The sequence below is a fragment of the Pantherophis guttatus genome, chromosome 4 (genome assembly GCF_059756535.1).
Source record: "Pantherophis guttatus breed Tessera chromosome 4, ASM5975653v1, whole genome shotgun sequence".
Lineage (NCBI taxonomy): Eukaryota > Metazoa > Chordata > Lepidosauria > Squamata > Colubridae > Pantherophis > Pantherophis guttatus.
The window spans coordinates 123500434-123525242 of record NC_142066.1 but is presented as its reverse complement, the minus strand read 5'-3'; the positions used below and the strand labels follow the sequence as shown (position 1 = coordinate 123525242).

At 41.3% G+C, this 24809-nt stretch overlaps 1 protein-coding gene across 2 annotated transcripts in view; it reads right to left on the bottom strand.

The window, feature by feature from the left end:
- The window catches only part of CRPPA (CDP-L-ribitol pyrophosphorylase A), a 65948-nt gene extending 44309 nt beyond the window's left edge, over window positions 1-21639 (bottom strand). For both annotated transcript variants that reach the window (XM_034401836.3, XM_034401837.3), the window contains exons 1-2: window positions 21185-21639; window positions 2720-2999 (exon numbers count right to left, since the gene is read on the bottom strand). In XM_034401836.3, coding sequence (XP_034257727.1) covers window positions 2720-2999; window positions 21185-21393 — 489 coding nt within the window. In that variant the 5' untranslated portion in view covers window positions 21394-21639. The remainder of the gene's footprint in view (window positions 1-2719; window positions 3000-21184) is intronic.
- Window positions 21640-24809: the final 3170 nt, after the last annotated feature.

Genomic DNA, 24809 nt, shown 5'->3' with positions numbered 1-24809 from the left:
GCCAGAATCGTGCCTGGCCCAGCACTACCACAGGCCCCAAGGTCAGAAAGACCAGCCGCTAACCGGCGCTATGCGAATCCAGTCGGTGAGCGGGAGATGGAGGCAACTGGAGCTTCAGGGTCATCTTTGACCAGCACCGCCTTTGATTTCCAGGTGGGCGCTCTGGCAGTTCACGGAGCCTACATGAAAATTTTGGCCTCTGGCAGAAAAGGGTCTCCAGGGAGGCTCCGGGGAGCGGAAATGGGCAGGAGGGAGGATAGCCGGCCCTCCTTCGTTTCTCCTGGAAGAGGGTAGGATTTAAACATTCCCCTGCCCTTGGCAGGCAGGGGAGGAGAACTGCGCAGCAGGGGTCCAGTGGGGTATGAGTGATTCCTGACTTTGCCACTTTCTTCCTTCGGGTGGGAAGCCCCAAACCAGCCCCGAACCCCCACCACACCCCCTCCCTTCCTCCCTTCCCTTCTCTGCCCTGCTATGCATCTCCCCGTCAAGCCCCCAGAGAAAATGTGTGTAGGGAGGACGGAGGTGGCCCCCGAGTTTCTGCTGTGGTGCGGAGAGCTGCGAAGGCTTGGCCTGAAAAGGTAAGGGCGATGGCGGGGGATGCAGAAAAGGCCGGGCCAGAGACAGAGATAAACAGAGAGAGAGGGAGAGAGAGACATAGAGAAATACAGAGAGATGGGGGGGAGAGAGAGACACACATACAGAGATACAGAGAGAGGGGGTGGGGGAGAGAGAGATGGAGAGAGATACAGAGAGGGGATGAGAGAGAGACATAGAGATACAGAGCGGGAAGAGAGAGACACATAGAGAGATACAGGGGGGGAGAGAGACATAGAGAGATACAGAGGGGGGAGAAAGAGACAGAGAGATACAGACGGGGAGAGAGAGACACATAGAGAGATACAGAGAGAGGGGGAGAGAGGGACACAGAGAGATACAGAGGAGGGAGAGAGAGAGACATAGAGAGATACAGATGGGGGAGAGGGAGAGACATAGAGAGATACAAAGAGAGAGGGGGAGACAGAGAGGGAGGATTTTGTGGTTCCCATTGTTTTTTAGAAACCGGTTCTCTGTTCACCAGCTGGGTAGGCGTGGCTCAGGGATTGTCATGTGACTTATGAAAGTGAGTGATGTTGAGTTGGCCACGCCCACCAAATGTTTGTGGAGACTTTGGAACTTCAGCCTCGCTCTTTTAGCCCAGCGGAAGCACCAGACTGGGCCACAGCAACGCGTGGCCGGGTACAGCTAGTATATACATAAAAATATATACATACACACATACAAACATATATGTGTGTATACATACATCTTAATCACTGTCCATTTTGAATACATAGTAGAAAGATGAAACATAAGAGGCTTCCAATTTTTTTTATAGCAGTTATAAATGCATTTATATTTTATCATCTCAAGTTAAGTTTACTTCATGGCTCCCTCCTTTTCAGTTCTTTCCTTTCTAATCATCAAACCCATAAACCACAAGTTTATTTTTTTTGTTTGTTTTCAGAAAAAAGCTTAAAGCGCAAAAGTTTATTTAATAAAAAATCACTTATTTTCTTCTAAATTGATTCTGCAGATAAATATACTTTAAAATCCCATTACCACAATCCTCATGTTTATTTAAATCAAATCCACCCCGACACTGATCATGTTCTTCTTTTATTCATTTTACTCTGAACCCATCAAATGCCTCTCTCATTTGCTCCTTCTTGCTTAGCTGCCCTCTACAAGCCCAGCTTTTGGTGTCTTCCTTACAACAGTTTAACTGAGTAATGATTTTTCATGCAGAAGAGAAGGGAATTTACTAAATGATTTGGGATAAATATTTAGAATGTTCTGATGTACTAGTGATGGGTTGTTACCGGTCCGCCCTGGTTTGGGCGAACCAGTAGTGACGACGGCAGGCTCTGCCCACCCTCCTGGACGCTTCTGTGCATGTGCAGAAGCATCATGTGCAAACGCACACATGCACGCATACGTATGAGTGAACTGGTAGCAAACTAAATTGAAACCCACTACTGTGATGTACTATGTGAAAATGCAACAGATTAAGTAAAAATCAATATGGTAATTGTAGTAACTATTTCCATTATGTCTGTTTATGTTAAGTATTTCTGTCATACGTAACATACTTTGATTCTTTGTCTAATAAAGTAAAGAAATTCACAAAAGTAAGGCATTTATTTCTTAGTTATCCTATTAATAGATTCAAGTTCAACATTCAGTATTTCATTGGTTTAACCATTTAAATTATAGAAAATTAAACAATCTTTACTTATTAAACTTTTAGATGGAATCTGATAAGGTAACAAAACATTTTGCTATATAATTGTGACTTAAACCCTTAAAAGAATTTTTAATATATTTTACTGAAGTTAATTGTATTTTCATATAGCTAACATTCAAAGGTTACAAGGCAAGCACAAGAGTCTTAACTTCCAATGGTATTTTTCTCTGGTTCCCATTCCTAATGATTTACTACACACTGCAATTAAGATCTATTCATTTTTAAAAGCAATGTGCCCATTTTGTATTAGGGACTCATTCAAGAAAAACAAAGTAAAAGTTGCCATGGGTACATAACACTTGTACCTTGTGTATTTTTTTTAAAATCTTAGTCAATAATTTTTAGTTATGCATATTATTGGAGAACATAAGGTTGATAAAGACTAAACTGCATATTGCTGTTAGTGCAACATTACAGATCTTTTATAATACTTACCCCATGTTCTTTGGCAGCCATAACCACTTTAAAAAGAATATCCTCCTCTACAAATGGTCTGACAGCATCATGGATTACTATTATTTCTGGTTTCTGGAGTGGAGCACAGAATGCATTGCCTTTTACAAATACTTTCAATCCATTGAAAATAGATCTGTGACGGGTTAGTCCTCCTACTACTACCGTTGTCCGCTCATGGCCATATTTTCTAATAATAGATTTCATTATTTCAATATTCTCTGGAGAGACCACAACAACAACATCAGTAATCCAGTTGATTCTGTAAGATATTGAAGAAAAAAATATGTCTAAAACTTCTTGGAACTTCATGTTTAAATTTTATTCTATTTGGAAATAAATATATAGTATAAATAGCTCCCAAAATTTTGGCTATACATTTAAATGCACATAGACTATTTTTCACCATAATACTTTATAAAGACACAGCACAAATGTTTATTGTATAATTTATAATATATATTCAGTGAGTGGGAAATTGCAGCCTTAATAATAAGACTATGACTAGAATAGAAAAACCTCTTGTAGTCATGACTAACTTATGTTTTACTAATTTTGATGGAAATATAATCTCCGTTTCCCAATCACAATTTATATTTATGACTTCGGATTCATCTGGAGAGTTTTCCATGAGGTTTTTAGCTAAGGAAGTTGCAAGGCAAAGATAAAGTTTAAATTTAAAGCCTATGTTGATTAAAGTGTTGGATTAGGAATCTAAAGACTCGGGTTCCATTCCAATCTGGGCCTAACTAGTTAACCAGGTGTCTTTAGACAATCTAATTCCAATCTACCGCATATCTAGTTAATCTGAACTGAGCTCCTAAATAAAAATCAGAATATAAATCTAATAGAGAATACAGAAAAAAACATACGTTTATTGAATTTTATTAGTGATTATATAATTCAGTTCCTGCTGAATTTTATTAGTCAATATAATTATAATTTATTAGTGATTATATAAAATAATTATATATTTTATAGGAAACTTGAGTTGACAATTCCACAGCAAATTTTCTTAATGCAATATTTTTTAATATTTTTATCTCTTGTTTTACATCTTAGATCTAGAGCACATATTTTTATATTAAGAGTGCTCAGGATTTATATATTCAAACTCTAATACAAAAGGATTTTTTAAAATGTGAAGATAAATATTCTACTAGCATAAAATACGCATTAAAACTAACATTTTATCATGCAACTATATATATTTTCAGATCACAACTGAAGCAAAGGAAGAACTATGCTTTTTTTAATTATTAAAACTTGTTAATTTGAATTTGAAAATGAGATTTAAAAACAGTATTCTCTATTCTTTCACAAACTCTGTGTCTGTAATGTGGTATGTGTGCTATGTTTTCCCTACTAATACAAGTACTGCACTGCATAAACTGTGTTATTCTTGTCAATTCTATTGACATGGTCAGCAGAAAAGCTGAAAGCATCATCCTGTTTTTGTGTGTGGAACTAAGAATGTTGAAACTGACCTGAGGCTAAAGCTGACAAACATTATATCCAACTTCACAAACTGATGTTATTTAAACAGAATACTTTATTTGGTCAAATGTGATTAGACAGGGTGTTGACAACCCACGACTCTGGAGCTGCATGCGGCTCTTTGGGCCCTCTGCTGAGGCTCCTCATGCCATCACTGGTTGGCCCCGTCCATCGCCCCTTGCCACTCGCCCCTCTTATTTCTTTTTTGGATATCTTTGGAAATCCGAGCTGGCTGAGGAACGATTGCCAGCCACGGTGGAGGCTTCCCTTCGAGTGACCCTGTGTCTTTGGCTGTGGCTGAACCAGGAGCATGCACATGCATGGGGAAACCCTCCTCAAGCGAGCAGCAAAGCGCAGGAAAGGCGTGTGTGACACGCCTGCGTGTGTGAAAGGCAGCCGCTTGCTTAAGGAGGTTCTCCCCATGTGTGCACACGCTCCTGGCTCAGCCACGCCCAGCCAAGGGGTCACGAAAGGAGGAGGAGGAGAAAGAGAAGGTCACCGGAGAGTGCAGAAGCGAAGCAGCCCTGTACCTGCTTTTGCGCCACATTTGCGCATAAGGCAGCCTTCACTTCCTGCCACTTTGGGCTGGAGTTTGCACTCTACATGCTCGGATGAAGAACTGCCGGGGTGGGGGATGACATAGCAAGGCAACGGCCAGAGCCTTGGTGCAGGAGAGAAGCCATGTCCTGTTGCATCCTGTTAAGACCCGCCTTAAGCGAGCAACTGCCCATCCCGCAAGCACCTTTGCTGTGCTTTGGCACCCAGTTGAGGAGGGTCTCCCCACATGTGTGCACTCTCCCAGCCCCACCACAACCGGCCAGGGGGTTTCAAGAGGAGAAGGGGAGAGGAGGAGGATGGTCGCCCGAAGGGAAGCCTCTGCTGCTGCTGCCAATCATTCCTCAGCCAGCCCGGATTTCCAAAAAGAAGAAATAAAAGGAGTAGCAAAGCGCCCCAAGAAGAGCTTGCTGGCTTGGCCCAGCCACGGCTTTCAGAGAGAGAGAGAGAGACAGAGAGAGACAGAGAGGGTGAGAGAGAGACATAGAGGGACACACACAGTGATACACAGAGAGACAGAGATAGTGAGGGGAAGATAGGGAGAGGGGAGAGAGAGTCACAGAAAGTGGAGAGGGAAGAGAGAGGGGAGAGAGTGGGGAAGATAGGGAGAGGGACAGAGAGACACAGAGAAGTACAAAAAGAGGGGGGAAAGGGAAAGAGAGGGGAAGAGAGAGAGAGAGGAGAGATACAAGAGGGGGGAGAGAGATAGAGAGGGAGAGAGGGGGGAGAGGGGGGAGAGGGCCAGAAAGATACAGAGAGCGGGGAGAGACATAGAGAGAGAGAAATGGTTTTGTGGCTGCGTAGGCATGGCTAGGGGTTCATGTGATTGGGTGGGAATGAGTGACATCAAGTTGACCACACCCACCCAGATTTTGTGGCTCCTAGGGTTTGTTTTGTTTTTTTTCTGTGGGAAACAGGTCCAAATGGCTCTTTGAGATTTTAAGGTTGTAGACCCCTGGATTAGACACACAAGGAATGTGACTCCAGTGTAGAAACTCTCAATGTACATTCAAAGCAACATATTAATAATAATCATACTATTGTACCAATAAGAGGATAGTAGAGAAAGTTAGAAGGATAATAATACTATACTCATATAACATTAAATATACTGAGACATAAAACAATACAGTAAGGATTAGGTGTTCATGAGAGTGATGGCACGAGAGAAAAAAACTGTCCTCGCTAGATGCTCTGGCATGCAACACCCTATAGTGACATCCTGAGGGAGGCATTGAAACAAATTATGCCCAGGATGTAAGGGATCTAACACATCCTCCTTGAACCATTTCATTCCATGAATGATTCATTTCATGCACATTCATTACATTAGAAAAGTATATTTATTAAAATCTGAATTATGCACTTTGATTAAGTGATCCCCCAAAATATTTTTAAAATTTCAAGAAGTCCATGTGGAAAAACAAAAACATTACTCATACCCTTTGATCTTCACTATTGCATGATGTAATGGAAATCCAGCCTTATTTTATCAAAACAATTGGAAATAAAGAGCAGCTATAGTATAATAAATACTTAAATTATTCTAAGCATATTTTAATTGCTATTGTATAAAAATATACAACATACTTACAAAAGTATACAAGTACTTTAAAACTTGTTTATTTTCTGAGGAAAAAATATTCTTAAATTTCCTACTTTGTACTAAATTTGCAGAAAATGTGTAATTCATGTTTTCCAGATGTCACTTTTCTTAAAAAAAATTGAGCATGTTGTATCCTACAAAAATATGAATATTTAATCTGCTAAGTAAAATACAGACTGTCAAACATAGTCAACAGAAAAAAATGACTGAAAAGAAATTGGTCTGCAATTAAAAGATTATTTAAAAAACATAATTAGATTTGAGATAGTTTTGCATTGAACATATACCCTGGCAGACATGGAGGATTAGAAAAATTCTTAGTTTATCATTTGTTGCAATATACATAACTTTATGTATAATAAGTATTAAGACATGCTTAACAATCACTAATCCTTTCATGGATTACTGACTTGTCGTGGCAAAGGGGTTTGTGCAGCGCAATGAAGCTAAGAGCTATGCTGTGCAGGGCCATCCAAGATGGACACGTCATAGCAGAAAGCTGTGACAAAACATGATCCACTAGAGAAGGAAATGGCAACCCACTCCAGTATCTTTGCCATGAAAACTCCATGGACAGTACCAAAAGGCAAAAGGATATGACTCTGGAAGATGAGCCTCTCAGGTCGGAAAGTGTCCAATATGCTACTGGGGAAGAGCAGAGGGCTAGTATTAGTAGGACCAGAAAGAGTAAAGCGACTAGGCCAAAGCCAAAAGGATGCTCAGCTGGGGAAGTATCTAGTGGTGAAAGTAAAGTCCGATGCTCTAAAGATTCCATAGGAACCTGGAATGTAAGATCAAAATCAAGGCAAGCTGGAAGTGGTCAAACAAGAGATGACAAGACTGCACATTGACATCTTAGGAATCAGCGAACTAAAATGGACAGGAATGGGTGAATTTAATTCAGATGAACATCAGGTATACTACTAAGGGCAAGAATCCCTCAGAAGAAATGGAGTAGCGTTCATAGCCAATAAAAGAATAGGAAAAGCAGTACTGGGATACAACCCCCAAAATGACAGAATGATTTCAGTTCGAATCCAAGGCAAACCATTCAAAATCACAGTAGTCCAAGTCTATGCCCCAACCGCTCGTGCCTAAGAGACTGAAGTGGACTGGTTCTATGAAACCCTACAACACCTTCTAGAATTAATACCAAAAAAATGATGTCCTTATCATAATGGGGGATTGGAATGCTAAAGTAGGAAGTCAAAAGATAACCAGGTTTGGTCTTGGAGTACAAAATGAGGGCAGGACACAGGCTGGTAGAATTATGTCAAGAGAATACAATGGTCATAGCAAATATTCTTTTCCAACAACCCAAGAGACATCTCTACACATGGACATCACCAGATGATCAACACAGAAATCAGATTGACTATGTGATATTTGGCTCTCCACCCAAAGATGGAGAAGCTCTATACAGTCAGTAAAAACAAAACCAGGAGCTGACTGTGGCTCAGATCATGAGCTTCTCATGGCAAAATTTAGAAAGTAGGAGAAAGCATCAGGCCATTCAGGTATGAATTAAATCATATCCCTGATGATTATACAGTAGACGTAACAAATAGATTTAATGAATTAGGTCTGATAGACAGAGTCCCTGAAGAACTATGGATGGAGATTTGCAACACTGTACAAAAGGTAGCAACTAAAACCATCCCAATGAAAAAGAAATGCAAGAAAGCAAAATGGCTGTCTGAGGAAGCCTTACAAATAGCTGAGGAAAGAAGAGAAGTGAAAGGCAAGGGAGAAAGATACACCCAATCAAATGCAGAATGCCAGAGAATAGCTAGAAGAGAGAAGAATGCCTTTTAAATGAACAGTGCAAAGAAATAGAAGAAAACAATAGAATAGGGAGGACCAGAGATCTCTTCAAGAAAATTGGAGATATGAAGAGAACATTTCATGCAAAGATGGGCATGATAAAGGACCAAAATGGCAGGGATCTAACAGAGACGGAAGAGATTAGGAAAAGGTGGCAAAATTACACAGAAAAACTATACAAGAACGAGCTTAATGTCCCTGATAACCACGATGGGGTGGCCATGACCTTGAGCCAGACATCCTGGAATGTGAAGTCAAATGGGCCTTAGGAAGTCGGAGCAACAACAAAGCTAGTGGAGGTGGCCGTATTCCAGCTGAGCTATTCAAAATCTTAAAAGATGATGCAGTAAAAGTGCAACACTCAATATGCCAACAAATTTGGAAAATTTAACAGTGACCACAAGATTGGAAAAGGTCAGTTTACATTCCAATTCCAAAAAAAGGCAATGCCAAAGAATGTTCAAACTATCGCACCATTGCATTCATTTCACATGCTAGTAAAGTTATGCTCAAAATCCTACAAGCTAGGCTCCAGCAGTATGTGGATCGAAAACTACCAGAAGTACAGGCAGGATTTCAAAGAGGCAGAGGATCTAGAGATCAAATTGCCAACATATGCTGGATGATGAAGAAAGCTAGGGAGTTCCAGAAAAACATCTATTTCTGCTTCATATGCTAAAGCCTTTGATTGTGTGGATCACAACAAATTGTGCAAGTTTGCAAAGAGATGGGAGTACCAGACCATCTTATTTGTCTCTTGAGAAACCTATATGAGGGTCAAAAAGCAACAATGAGAACTGGACACGGAACCAATGATTGGTTCAAAATTGAGAAAGGAGTTTGGCAAGGCTGTATACTGTCACCCTATCTATTTAACTTATATGCAGAGCACATCATGAGAAAGGCAGGGTAGATGCCTGGTTGGAATTAAGATTGCCAGTAGAAATATCAACAACCTCAGATATGGTGAAGAGAAACTAAAGAGCCTTCTGATGTGGGTGAAGAAGGAGAGTGCAAAAACTGACTTGAAACTCAACACTAAGAAAACTAAGATCATGGCTGCCGGCCCGCTCAAATCTTGGCAAATAGATGGGAAAGAAATGGAAATAGTGACAGATTTTATTTTCCTGGGCTCCAAGATCACCGCACATGGGGACTACAGCCATTTCATCAAAATAGTGGGTGGGAGGGGCACATATGGCAGGCATAGGGGGCCATATCATGTTTGGGGAGCACGCACTCGCTGCTTGCGAGCGGTGGTGTGCTCCGGCCCCCAAGGTGCCTCTTGTACTCCAGGTTGTGCAGAGTCTCAGGGCCCGGGCCTTCGGTTGTTGTTGTGCAATGCCAGGTCTGAGGCTAATAAACCCCCCCTCATTCATGATTTAGTTCAGGAGGGGGGGCGGACCTGGCTAGGATCACGGAGACCTGGTTGGGCCATGAGGGGGGGTCCCCCTCGTGGAGATGTGCCCACCAGGCTTCCTCACATTTCATCAGCCGAGGGCCCAGGGGAGGGGCGGAGGGGTAGCAGTGATTATTAAAGAAAGTCTTAGTCCGAGGGAGGCCACTGTTCCTCAGATAGCCGGCTGTGAGTCCCTCTTTGTGAAGTGGGGTCATAGGGTGCAGATGGGTTTGCTGACTACGTACCTGGCTCCCTGCCACGTGGCAACTGCCCTGCCTGAGCTGCTCGACGTAATAGCCGGGGTGGCAGTGGATACCCCCAGGTTTATGGTCATGGGGGATTTCAACCTGCCATCCTTCGGTGAAACGTCGGAAGCAGCTCGGGAATTCATGGCCTCCATGATGGCCATGGACCTGACCCAGTTAGTTCATGACCCCACCCACACTGGGGGACACACGCTGGACTTGATTTTTGTCTCTGGTCAGTGGTTGAATGATCTCACAATAGGGGACCTAGTCATTAAGCCCTTGTCCCGGACAGATCATTCGCTCCTTCAGTTGGACTTTCGGACCGCTTCCCCTCGCCGCAGGGAGACGAAACCGACCAGGTGGTTCCGTCCCAGGCGCCTGATGGACCCCGAGAGGTTCCTGATGGAGCTTGTTCCATTCCAAGGCTCTGACTCACGGCTTGGCTGAGGAATTGGCGGCCGCCTGGGATAGGGCAGCCGCCAGAGCCTTGGACCGTGTTACGCCTTTGTGGCCTCTGACTTGGCGCCTTTCTCAATTGGCTCCTTGGTTCTCCGAAGAGCTGAGAGAGATGAAGTGCCGGAAAAGACGCCTAGAGAGCGATTGGAGGTCCAGCCGTACCGAATCTGACCGGACACTGGTGAGGTTTTATATCAAGACCTATCTAATGGCAATAAGAGTGGCGAAATCCAACTATTTTTCCACTCTTATTGCATCTGCAGAGAACCGCCCAGCCGCCCTGTTCAGGGTGACCCGCTCTCTTTTACAGGTGGGAGCGAGGAAGGATCCCTTGCAGGGTAGAGCTGAGGATTTTGGACAATTCCTGCATGTTAAAATTGCTCAGATTCGGGCCGGCCTGGACTCTGATTGGATAGCCTCGGATGGGATGACGGAGATGAGTCTTGAGAGTGTTACCTGGGAAGAGTTTGACCATGTGACTCCTGAGGACATGGACAGGATTTTGGGGAGGCTTAACGCTACCACATGTTTACTGGACCCGTGTCCCTCCTGGTTGGTGCTGGCCTCCCGGAAGGTTACACAAGGCTGGTTTCAGGAGATTACCAACACCTCATTGAGTGAGGGTGTCTTCACAGCCGCCCTGAAAGAGGCGGTGGTGAGGCCCCTCCTCAAGAAGCCTTCCCTGGACCCAGCTGTATTAGCTAACTATCGTTCTGTCTCTAACCTCCGCTTCACGGCGAAGGTTGTTGAGAGTGTGGTGGTGGGACAACTTCCTCGATTCCTGGATGAAGCTGTCTATCTACAGTTGCAAGAAAAAGTGTGTGAACCCCTTGGGATTACGTGGAGTTTTGCATGAATTGGTCATAAAATGTGCTCTGAACTTCATCTAAGTCACAACAATAGAAAAACACAGTCTGCTTAAAATAATACTACACAAACATTAGATGTTGCCATGGTTTAATTGAACATAACATGTAAACATTCACAGTGCAGGGAGGAAAAAAATGTGAACCTTTGGACTTAATAACTGGTTGACCCTCCTTTGGCAGCAATAACCTCAACCAAACATTTCCTGTAGTTGCAGATCAGACCTGCACAACGATCTGGAGTAATTTTGGACCACTCCTCTTCACAAAACTGTTTCAGTGTAGCAATATTCTTGGGATGTTTGGTGTGAATTGCTCTCTTAAGGTCATGCCACAGCATTTCAATCGGGTTGAGGTTAGGACTCTGACTGGGCCACTCCAGAAGGCATATTCTGTGCTGTTGAAGCCATTTTTTGTTGAATTACTTGTATGCTTTGGGTCATTGTCCTGTTGCATCACCCATCCTCTGGGAAGCTTCAGTTGCCGGACAGATGGTCGTACGTTTTCCTGCAAAATGTCTTGATAAACTCTGGAATTCATTTTCCCATCAATGACAACAATCCGTCCAGGCCCTGAGGCAGCAAAGCAGCCCCAAACCATGATGTTCCCTCCGCCATGTTTTATAGTGGGGATGAGGTTTTGATGTTGGTGTGCTGTAACTTTTTTTCTCCACACATAGTGTTGTGTGTTCTTCCCAAACAACTCAATTTTGGTTTTATCTGTCTACAGTATATTTTGCCAGTAGTGTTGTGGAACATCCAGGTGCTCTTTTACAAACTTCAAACATCCTGCAATTTTTTTTTGGACAGCAATGGCTTCCTCCGTGGTGTCCTCCCATGTATTACATTCTTGTTTAATGTTTTCCTTATTGTAGATGTGTCAACAAAAATGTTAGCATGTGCCAGAGATTTTTGTAGGTCTTTAGCTGACACTCTAGGATTCTTCTTTACCTCATGAAGCATTCTGCGCTGTGCTCTTACAGTCATTTTTAAAAGACGAGGGAGAGTAACAACAGTGCTAAACTTTCTCCATTTGTAGACAGTCTGTCTTACCATGGACACATGAACATCAAGGCTTTTGGACATACTTTTGTAACCCTTTCCAGCTTCATGCAAGTCAACAATTCTTGATTGTAGGTCTTCTGAGAGCTCTTTTCTGCGAGACATGGTTCGCATCAGACAGTGCTTCTTGAAACCAGTAAACCCAAAACAGGTGTGTGTTTTTAAAGGGCAGGACAGCTTTCAGCAACACATCCAATATCATCACACTGATTGGAGTCAAGGTTGGCTCACTCCTGGCTCCAATTAGCTCTTGGAAAAGTTATTAGGCTAGGGGTTCACATACTTTTTCCTCCCTGCACTGTGAATGTTTACATGTTATATTCAATTAAACCATGGCAACATCTAATGTTTGTGTAGTATTATTTTAAGCAGACTGTGTTTTTCTATTGTTGTGACTTAGTTGAAGTTCAGAGCACATTTTATGACCAATTCATGCAAAACTCCACGTAATCCCAAGGGGTTCACATACTTTTTCTTGCAACTGTAGATCCGTGCCAGTCGGGCTTCAGGGCGGATTACAGCATGGAAACAGCATTGATCGCATTGGTTGATGATCTCTGGAGGGCCCGGGACAGGGGTTGCTCCTCTGTCCTGGTCCTCCTAGATCTCTCAGCAGCTTTTGATACCATCGATCATGGTATCATGCTGCGTTGGCTGGAGGGGTGGGAGTGGGGGGGCACCGTGCTACGGTGGTTCTCCTCTTTTCTCTCTGACTGCATGCAGTCTGTGTTGATGGGGGGGCAGAGGTCGACCTCGAGGTTCCTCACTTGTGGGGTGCCGCAAGGGTCAGTCCTCTCACCCCTTCTGTTTAACATTTCACATTTATGTGAAGCGCTGGGTGATATCATCCGTGGCTTTGGGGTGAAGTGTCAACTGTATGCCGATGACACGCAGTTGTACATTTCAACCCCAGGCCACCCCAATGATGCCCTTGACGTGATGTCCCACTGCCTGGAGGCCGTGCGGATATGGATGGGGAGGAACAGGCTCAGACTCAACCCCTCCAAGACTGAGTGGCTGATGGCCCGATATAGCCAGCTAACACCATTGCTGGCTATTGGGGATGAGATCTTACTCCCGTCAGAGAGAGCTCGCAACTTGGGCGTCCTCCTGGACTCACAGCTGTCTTTGGAAGATCATATGATGGCCATGGCCAGGGGGGCTTTCTATCAGGTTCGCCTGATCTCCCAGTTGCGCCCCTTTCTGGATCGGGATGCCCTGCGCACATTCACTCACGCCCTCATCACTTCCCGCCTGGACTATTGTAATGCTCTCTATGTGGGGCTCCCCTTGAGGAGCTCCCAGAGGCTCCAGCTGGTCCAGAATGCAGCCGCATGAGTAATAATGGGGGCGACTCATCGCTCCCATGTAACACCCTTCTTGCACGAGCTGCACTGGCTCCCAGTGGTCTTCCGGGTGCGTTTCAAGGTTACCACCTTTAAAGCGCTCCATGGCTTAGGACCTGGTTATCTACAGGACCGCATTCTGCCACCGATTGTCTCCCACCGACTAATACGCTCCCACAGAGAGGGCCTCCTCAGGGTGCCGTCAGCCAAACAATGTACGCTGGTGACCCCCAGGGGGAGAGCCTTCTGGAGAGCCGGCCCTATGGAACAAACTGCCCCTGGACATACGAAGGATCCCCGACTTCCGTGCCTTCCGTCATGCTCTGAAGACCCTATTATTCCAGCAAGCTGGTCTGACAGGATAAAGAATTTTAAATTGGGTTTTGGTAGGGGTTTTTAAATGATTTTAGTTGGGTGTTTTAAATTCGGCCAATGATTGAATTATTTTAATTAAGTTTTTAAATTTTTGTTGTATATTGTTTTTATCATGGCTGTTCACCACCCTGAGTCCTTCGGGAGAAGGGCAGTATATAAATATAATAAACTAAAACTAAAAATATAATAAGCTAAACTAAGAAATTAAAAGCTCCTGGAAAGTTATGGCAGCATACTAAAAAGCAGAGACATCACCCTGCCAATAAAAGTGCGTATGGTTTTTCCAGTTGCAATGTATGATTGTGAAAGTTGGACCATAAGGAAGGCTGAGCATCAAAAAATTGAGGTCTTTGAAATATGGGTGCGCGAGAAAAATCCTGCAAGTCGCTTGGACTGCAAGGCGATCAAACTGGTCAGTCCTAGAGGAGATCAACCCTGACTGCTCTTTAGAAGGCCAGATCCTAAAGATGAAACTGAAATACTTTGGCCACTTAATGAGAAGGAAGGACTCACTGGAGAAGAGCCTAATGCTGGGAACAATTAAGGGCAAAAGAAGAAGGGGACGGCAGAGAAGAAAGTGGCTGGATGGAGTCATTGAAGCAGTCGGTGTGAGCTTAAATGGTTTCCGGGGGATGGTAGAGGACAGGAAGGCCTGGAGGAAAGTTGTCCATGGGGTCGCAATGGGTCAGACACAACTTCGTAACTAACAACAACAAACAACCACTAAATAAGCCACAGCCTTATTTTTTTTCTTTTCTGGGAGCTGTTTTTGTGTAGTTTTACTTATATCACAAATGGACCGGGAAATGTTTACCAAAGACTGGCAAGAGTCAGGCAATATTTGCAGTCTCCCAAAAGCCAGCTAATTGGGGGCAAAGGCCCAGCTCACAGGCATGGCTTAATTAGCCAAGCTGGGTCACTTGTTTGGAACTTGGTGCTGGCACCTAATATAGCTGTGCTTTTTCCTTCTGATAAATTGTTTTTTTGTTTTGTTTTGTAAACCTTTTGCTGCTTATCTACCTCCTTTATGGACCCAGCTGGGTGACAGGCCTCCCTCACACATAAGGCATCTTATGCTGCACTTAACAAGTCACACATTTGTTTACCAAGAACATCAGAGAGAGCAGGGGAATGGAGGTCGTTAAAAAAGGCTTACTCACTTAATGGGCTAGCCCCATTTGCTACTGTAGTATGCAGACTCTATTATGGCTTTTTCATCTATCAGATGTAACTCAGGGGTAATTTTTACATTGTTTGAACCAACAGCATTTTCAACTTCTGAGGCAGAAGATACTAAAACAATTAGGTAAATCTTTTAAACCTAAAAGATCTACTGTTTATTTTTATAGTTTTTCCAATCAATTAATTTGAAATTTGGAAATTAGGAGATGGAATAAAGAATGAAAGGTTCTTATATTGCCTAGACCAGTGGTGGGTTGCTACTGGTTCACCCCAGATTGGATGAACTGGTAGCAGTGGCGGAGGGATGCTCTGCCCACCTGCCCAGATGCTTCTACGCATGCACAGAAGCTTCTGCGTGCCTGTGCGCCCATGAGCGAACCGGTAGCAACAGATTTTGAAACCTGGCCCTAGACAATGGGAAAATATTTTAACTTCTATAGCAATAGTGTCAATAAGTCAAACTAAGAATGAAAAATGCTTAGAAATTTCCATTTACATGCCTATTTTTCCCCATATAGCCAGCTCAACTGACAAAGAATAATAAAACGAAACTGAATAGCATCAAAAAGTTTCATAAAGCAGGTATGCAAACTAGGAGAATTTAAAACCTAAATTGATAACATGGTGCTTGAGAGCAAAAATGACTCTCCATGCCTTAGTAGATGTGTAGTTTTGCCTTACCCAACTTTGTTATTTCTTTTTTAAAAAAATCTGTTAATTTAAACAAGTAATTGCAAAGTTAACATCCTACAAAGCAAAGAATTGACCTTAATAGCAATAGAATTTAGACTTATATATGCTTCATAGTGCTTTGCAGCCCTTTCTAAGGAGTTTACAGATTCAGCATATTGCCCTCAACAATCTGGATTCTCAATTTACTGACTCAGAGCATAATCTATATTTCTAACACGAACTCTGTGCTTCATATAGATCTCAGATAGGCTTAGAAAATAAGACAGTAGGTAACTCGCTTTGCTTTCTCATTGGTTCAGTAGGCCAATGAAATCATTTTGAGTACGCTGGAAAACATATTCTTATAGTTCCAAAAGAGCTTATTAATTTAAAAATCTGCAGATCTTGATCTAAATTAAATGAAATTGAGCAAGATTTAGTTCAATGAGTGCAGTGCTGGATGTAGTACTAACATAATGACTCACTAATGCACTGCAGAAAAATAAATTATTTGTTGTCCCAAGCCAATATTATTTCATGCTTGTTCTTTCAATTATATGCTTGGAACAAACACAAACCATTTTGTTTCCCACAATTCCATCACACAAAATATATAAAAGATTTTAGGTTTTTTTTCCAGAACCAGGCTATTTTGTTCAACATGCACAACAAGAAACTTCATTTAGAAATTCTTCCATTTTTCTTCACCAGGCATGGTCCATTAAATATGAAGTTCCATAATTATCCTGGTTTTTTTTTTTTACTTCAAATCATCTATTAGTTTGGATTAACCCATATGGTTTTACAGAAAACTTAAAAATACAGCTATGACAAATTCTCAAAATCAAAATACATAACAAACCTGAAGCTTAATTAAAGAACTGCATGGAACAGATGATAAAATGCCACAACATTTTTACTGAAGTCTGCAGTTGAGTGGATCATGTACATATCAAAAAGGTATAACAAAAAGGCTGAGGAAATGTCAGATCCTATGTTTTAATGTCTTTTTTCATCCCCTGCAGGCATAGAAAGGGATTGAAAACAAAACTATAGCACAGGGATTTGGAACTCCTACTGTGTTTCCCCGAAAATAAGACAGGATCTTATTTTCTTTTGACCATATTTCTTTTGAAATATGGCCTTGGCCTTATTACCTGGGGGAGGGGGGAGTCTTATTATTTGTTCAGGTGCAGGAAGCCCTTAAACATCGCTGCAGGGGGACTGGTGCCGGAGCGCCGACCAGCTGCTTTGCCGGTGCTGCTCAGGCCGCTGCCTCCAGCAATCATTCAGCTTTTAATTTGCTTCCTGTGCAAGCAGCACGAGATAAGGAGGCGAGGCGAACAGTGGGAGAACATGCCCCATGAGCACCTGCCATCCACCCACAATGGCCTTGCAGAGGTCACTCCTGCAAACCATAGCTTGCGCACCCCTTCTCTTAGTGGCGGCCACAAAGAGCGGCCGCAAACAAACTCTTGCCAGCCCTAGGCCTGTTGACTGGGGGTAGGGGTACTGGCGCCAAAACTCTGAGCAGTGGCTACTGCAGGCTGTCTGAGCAGCCATGAAGTGGGATCCGCATGACCAGTTCTTGCCCACAGCATTGCCAGCGAGGATCAGGTCAGAGCCGCTGCCGCCCAAGATCAGCAGGCCACATTTGGTGAATCAGATGCATCACTGCCACTCGGGAGAAGAGAGAGAGGTGGCACTGCGAGAGAGCCCATTTCTGGCATTCTTCTCCTCCTGGGAGGCAGCAGCATGTTCAGCTCCCTGAATCAGGCTTGAGATGGGGAATGGCAGGTGGGGAGGATGGGGAGGCAGAGAAATGAGAATTCTGCCACTCGCCCAAACTCCAGATCTCCTGTTTGCCCTGCAGGCTCTTCAAGAGGAAGGCAATCGAGCCAGTCCGTGGCTTTTGCAATCGAAGCCAGCGCTTCTTCTCCTGCTCCCCTTTCCTCCCCCCACCCAGCAGTGTGCAACTTGAGAACCAGCATTGGTTCTTTGGATTCTCTCTTTTAAACTCTTCCCACCCATCCTTTTGTTCTCTGCTTCAGCTCCAGGGAAAGTACAGTTTGTGGAAGCGGCCTCCACGAGGCCGTTCCGGGTGGATGGCAGGTGCGTGTGGGGCATGTTCCTCCACCGTTCACCCCCATCTCGCCTCCTCACCTCATGCTGTTTCCACGGCAGCTGCGCATGTGTATAAGTTGGGGGGGCTTATTTTCAGGGGGGCTTATTATAGCACGTGTGCTCAAAAGCTCAATTGGGCTTATTATCGGGACATGTCTTATTTTGGGGGAAACACAGTAACAGTATATAATAAAATAAAAATTTAATATTATAACTCTATATTCAGAAACCAAAGAGAAGAAAATACAATCAATATAAAAAAATCATCAAACTACGTATAATTTTGAAGTGAATAATTACAGTTAAACTATTTCCAGCTTCATAAAAATTCTTCCAAAAATGAATTGGCAGTCCTTTTGAAGACATCAGGCTCCAAATATAACTTTCACAAAGTAAGAGCTAAATGAGATTGATTAAAACAAAAATGAGATTGATAAACAAGCAAAATACACAAATAACAACAGGATAAAAATAATAAATATAAAATAAATAAATAATACCCTAATCATTTGGATTGATCACCTTAACTTCTAGCTAATCAAAACCAATTCTTATTTCCTCCACATGAAATGATTATTCAGTATATTGGTGTAGAGAGCGTCTCAAAGAACAGATGTGAAGATGTTTATTATGTTTCTTTGACTGATCATTATTTATTAATTTTATGAAAATTAGTTATTCTGCTCAGCATATATATTGTTCTTAATTCTACACAAATGCCTTCTTCTTTTATAGAAAAGTGCCAAATGTTTTGTTGTTGTTGTTAAATGGAATAAAGGAACTTTTTTCAACTTGTTTTACAAATACATTTTAATATGAATAAAACCAATTGCCTAATTGCACTATTAAGCTAAGTGTAAATTGACTAAATTTTAAATAGGATGTTCTTGTAAAAATAATCCAGAAAATCAGCACCAGCATTTAAATGTTCTCAAAAGTCCAATTAAAATAGAACCAGTGAAAATGAGAAAAAAATTCAGTTCACCAATCAGTCTTCATCGTTATATCATAACTAAGATTATACTAACCTAAAAACTCATCCAAAAGTAATCTGATACCAGACTAAACTTTAGACCTCAAAGAAGTCAAATCCTAACCCTACCGTTCCCTGAATGGTTAAACAATTGATTCAAAAATTCCCCAACATACTTCTATCATAAAAGATCAATTAAAACTAATAATTATGTCAAACTAAATCACTACTAATAGAGATTTTTAATGTAAAAGTTAATCCAGCAGACAATCCCCAATTTATAACATGTATATAACACTTGTTGCTGTTGTTAATTGCGAAGTCATCCAACCCATCACGACTCCATGGACAATGTTCCTCCATACCTTCCTGTCCTCTACCATCCTCTGGAGTCCATTTAAGCTTATGCCTACTGCTTCAGTGACTCCATCCAGCCACCTCATTCTCTGTTGTCCCTTTCTTCTTTTGCCCTTAATCTTTCTCAGCATTAGGTTCTTTCCAGTGAGTCCTTCCTTCTCATTAGGTGGCCAAAGTATTTGAGTTTCATCTTCAGGATCTGGCCTTCTAAAGAGCATTCAGGGTTGATCTCCTCTAGGACTGACCGGTTTGATTGCCTTGCAATCCAAGGGACTTGCAGGAATCTTCTCCAGCATCATAGTTCAAAGGCCTCAATTCTTTGGCGCTCAGCCTTTCTTATGGTCCAACTTTCACAGCCGAATATAACACTACCACTAACCATAATATAATCTTGGACTTCAAGAAAACCTACCTAAGCTTAATTTTTACATTAATGTCAAGTGTTTTACAGTAAAGGTTACCTTAGTATTCTTACTTTAAAATTTACCTTGGCAAGGAATCATGAAGACTAATAACAACTCAAGTAATTTCTTCCGACATAACACAAATGTAGGTCCACTGCTACTGAAAACCTACTCCAAAAGCCTATCATTGCATTAAATGTAAGCCCAGACTTTATGGGAGCCCATCATAATCCAAACTGCATTCTAATGCCAATACAATTTTTATACCTTAAAATGTAAGCAGATTACCCTCACATAAAATAAAGACCAACACTATATGGATATCTAAAAATTAATTCTAAAGCTAATTATTGAAACAAATATAACCAGAACTCAAGGAAACCTAGCTCTAATTACAGTGTACCAATAAAAATAATTATCCTGGCTGTTACCCAACACAATAAATTAAACAATTTATTCTAAAATTATTCCAAACATTGCAAGATTCGTTTTTCTCACCATGTACATGTATACATCCGAACTAGACTCTCTTGTTTCTCCATGTCATATATGTAGGTATATACATAATTTTGTATTTATTATTATTTGTCATGTCTGTGTAATGTATATTGGAAATGGTGAGCCTTTGACACCTGTATGCAACTAAATTTTATTTTAAGGTATGCCAAATAGTGTACTTTCAAAGTAACAATAGTTATTCTAAGTCTAAGTCTAACATCAAACTACACAGCTGAAGTAACCTTACCATTAAACATATGTTGAGATATATACCCCTAGATTTTAAAATGCTACCTGTTGTCGTTTTGTAGGTGTGTGTATGTGAATTGCTGTCTCTGCTTTATTGATACAGGTGATCTTTAAAAGACCATTCAGGGTCCAGAATACAGAAGTGCATATGGCGAAGGTCATACATCAATTCATGGGGATTGCTGGGCTATTCTGGGAGTTGAAGTCCAGACATCAAGTTACCAAGGTTGAGAAACACTGATGTGGTTAATGCACCAACTCAGAAACCTAAGAACTCACATTCTTAGACTCAAAGAGAACTGAATGATCTTAGGCTATTCACTCTGTCAGTCTTAGGAAGTAAGCAATATTGACTAGAAAATATGCATGGGGGGGGGGGGGGGAGAGAGAGAGAGAGAGAGAGAATGAATATGAATACATCCAAATCGTTCAATGAACCTTATTACTCAGAAAGCACACACTCTCGCTTTAGGTAACGATGAGAAGTTCAGAGCTGCACACGTGAATTCCATCCTTAACCTTTTCCTTAGGCAGAAGCTTCCAATGCTTCTGGGCCAAGCTGCTCTTAGTGATATCATGAGCTTTGCAAAACTCGCTATGCACCGCTCCCCTTTGCGCGCATGCGTAGAACGGAACAGCCCTTGCAAGCACCTGGCCCGTCACGCATCTTTTCCTCTCACAAGCACATGGGAATGGGATGCTGAGTGATACAGGTGTGTTTGGGACGGAAGGATGCAGCAACAGCATAGTTTTACCTTTCTATCGCCCGCACGGTATAGCTAATGAGCGGCCTCCCCAGCATGGGACAAAACTGCTTCGGGGTGCTGCCACCCAGCCTTTCCCCGCTTCCTCCGGCAGGTAGAACCGCTGCTACAGATACTGGCGGAGATCGCTGGCAGGGTCCGGTCTCACCTGCCTCTTCTAAGTCACCGGCTTTTCCGACTCCAGCCCCCGGCGGCTCCATTACGTGCTTGCCCCTCAAAAATGACTTGCAGCAGGCTACGCTTAATTGCTTTGCCTTGGGTTTGAAACCCAGTCTTTCTGTGAATCGCAAGAGTTCCCCGTTTTAATCACTCCACATTCTCATGGGACAATTGATTTTAGTCTCCATTTTTAAATCGTTTCTTTAAAGCTTTGCTGGCCCTTTAAGGAACCTTTCGGAAGTGGAAGGGAAGCCTAAGAACGGGCGGAAGAGAAGTGGAAAAAAGCTGTTTTACCTACTGCGCACGCGTTAGTATTCCTAGTCAGATGAAAAGCCATTGATTGGAGAAGCAAAAGCTTCCAGTCTCGCTGCTGGGTTCAGACTGTGCCTGCTTTTTATCTGATTGGATTGATGTACCTTTCAAATGTTTTTATTCATGCATATATGGTGTGTTGATTAGAAAAAGGCTTTTAGAAACCCAACAGGTTCAGAGAGATTTCCATTCTCTCCTTTTGTCACAGAATCTTATCTTAAATATTAACTTCTGTATTCTCTGCCATGAAGTATACATTAAACCATGTTTTCTATAAATACAGACTATCGTAGGTGCAAGTAATCTATGCATATGTTTAGTATTTATTCTTCTGAGAATACTTGATATCCTCTTGAAAGCTTAAGAATGCTAACATCGACTTTAGAATATAGTGATTTTTATGCTTTCTATTTTTCTTAATTAAAAAGTTTTGAAAAATTAAAAATGGGCAAGGCAGATTCTGATGGGCACCATGAAAGGTGTCTGCTGGTAGATTGGTGCCTGTGATATCATGTTGCCTGTAACTGACCTTAGTATTTCCTCAGAACTTAGGGGACATTTTTTTTGAGCACAGATAATACTTCTAAAGCACTCTACATGCCCACTTCCAAGCTTTGCAGTTTTTCCTCTGGAAAGACAATAGTTATAAGCTGGCACACTTACATATACATCTTTATATTGTTTATGAGCAGCTGTTTAGATTTTAGAAATTGTGGTAGAATTTTTATGTTTTATTCACTTTCCATTTGTTTTATTAGCACAGTTTTGCTGTTGTGGCCAGAATAATTTCCTATACATGTTGTGGCTCCTACACAATAGATTGATTTCTTCTATATTGAAAAACAAGAAAGTTTTACAAAATTAGTGTAAATAAATGGAGTGAATCCTAAAATAACCGTAACTAGTGGTGTATTCAGCCACGGATTTAATATTTTTTTTAAAAAAAGAGGCAGCGGGAATGAAAACAACTTTGGGGTTAAGGCACCAGACTAGAAACCGGGATACAGAGAGTTCTAGTCCCACTTTAGGCATGAAAGCTGGTTGGATGACTTTGGGCCAGTCACTTTCTGTCAATCCATAACATCAGTGTTGGTAAGTTCTTGTCACAACTAATGGATCAGCATTTGGACCTTATACTGCAGGACAAACACTAGGAAGAAAAAAAGTTAAAAGATGAAGGAAGAATTGAAAAAGACAGAGAAAAGGATAAGGAAGAAGATAAAAAGAGGCATTTTAAAAAACTACTTCAGTGACAACCATGAGCAAGCCTTAGTGAATGTAACTACATCATTTCTTGGAGATACTTTGAAAATATTTAGATGTTGGAAGAGACGTATGTGGAAAAAGCCAGGTATAATATATCTCTACTTCGTTTGTTGAACATAATTTATTCTAGCAAATGAAAAAATATTATTATATACTGGCCAAAAATTCAACAGCATTAGAATCTATGTATGACAACAAAAGTAAAAGGTTAAAAGAAAAAAGATAAATTGCTACAACAATTCTTATCAAATAACATCACAAAATTAGGTAATTAATGTGGATTGTGTTTGTGAATTCCTGATTTATGATAAACTTAAAATAGCATCTAGTTAGAAAAGCATGAATTTTACTAAATTCCTCTGATTGTAAGCAGAAACATATCTTCTTACCAGTAATTGGTACAAAATGTGGCAGCTTTTATCCAATGAGCAAAATACCATTAACTTTCCAAAGATACAATATCAAAATAAATATTAAAGCTTTTTTCCCCGCAAGCTTCGTACTTAAATTTACTGCAGGCTACTTCTGCTGACTGCCGGCTGCTAGCAGTTCAGCAGTTCAATTCTCACCAGAGAATTGACTCTGTAAAGAAGGCTGTAAAGTGGTATATAAGTCTAAGTAGTGCTATTGCAATTAATTAATATTCCATTTGTTATAAAGTTCTCTCCCACCTCCGCCCCTCCCCACCCCCAGACATGGTATTTTCCAGTTCTTCAAACAGCATTTCAAAGCAAATTTGCAGTTTAGTTTTCTGGTTATTGTAAAATACTGGTTCAAATTGAGGGGACATATTAAATGACATTGCAGCTTGGTTTACATTATGTGAATACTTGACTTCCCCATTGTCACTAAAGTACTTTTTAAATTCTCTTTTTCTTTCATTTTTTCCTTTCCCATTTTTATTTTTATTTTCTTCCTAGCATTTTTTTCCTCAAGCAGAGTCCAAATGTTGGCTATTGCTATGATACAGTTTAGATAAGTAATATTAACAAATATAGGTATGTTTGATACTAATTTACCAAATCAGTCTCTGATTTCCTAAGAATCACTTAGGCAAGATGAGTGGTGAAGAAATTTAATAAGTAAATAAGATGTTTTAATTCAGGTTTGTGACCAAGCAACCACCACAGTGAATGGATGTATATATAGCTCCAGCTCATTTACCACCACATAACCGTATGTGGAGTTTTTTAAAAATAAATGATCTGAAACAGGTGTTCATTATATCTTGTATCATGTACATTACCATCATTGGTAGATTGTACTTTTTTTTCATATCAATCTTTCTCCAGACAGAGCAAAGGTGTATGGAAAAAGGGGTTTGTAAACTGCAGAAGTATTTGTACTGTCATCTTTGTTTGTGTTCGGGGTAATCCTTTTATTCGTAACCATGAGTTTTCTATGTGTTTTCCCACAATCTCCATTGTTCTCAGTAGATATTTTGTGTGTCAAAATATTGTTGAAGTGTTATGACCAATAAGAGACTCAAAGGCCCAAAATGAACATAACATTATCTTTAGAAGAAAAATGGTTTTAGATATAAGTTTGTAGCATTCAATTATGCTTTCTTAATTTTGAGACATTCAAATGACTATGCATTAATTTGTCAACTTTCTGTGTTTTTCTATCACTTTCATATATTTATTATTAGAAAATATTTCTATTAAAAGGAAAAAACAGTAACTTCATCAGGAACATCAAGGCAGTTGCTGAAATCAAAGCTCTATCCCTGTAATGAAACTCTCATCCCAGCATGCCTTTCCCTAAAAGAAGGGCTTTGGTGCACTGTTAATAGTAGCCATCTTGATTTTTGCTCATCCCTATCCCATGCGGACATCTCTAGTTTTGTGGGAGTATCAGAACATAAATAGTTGCTGCA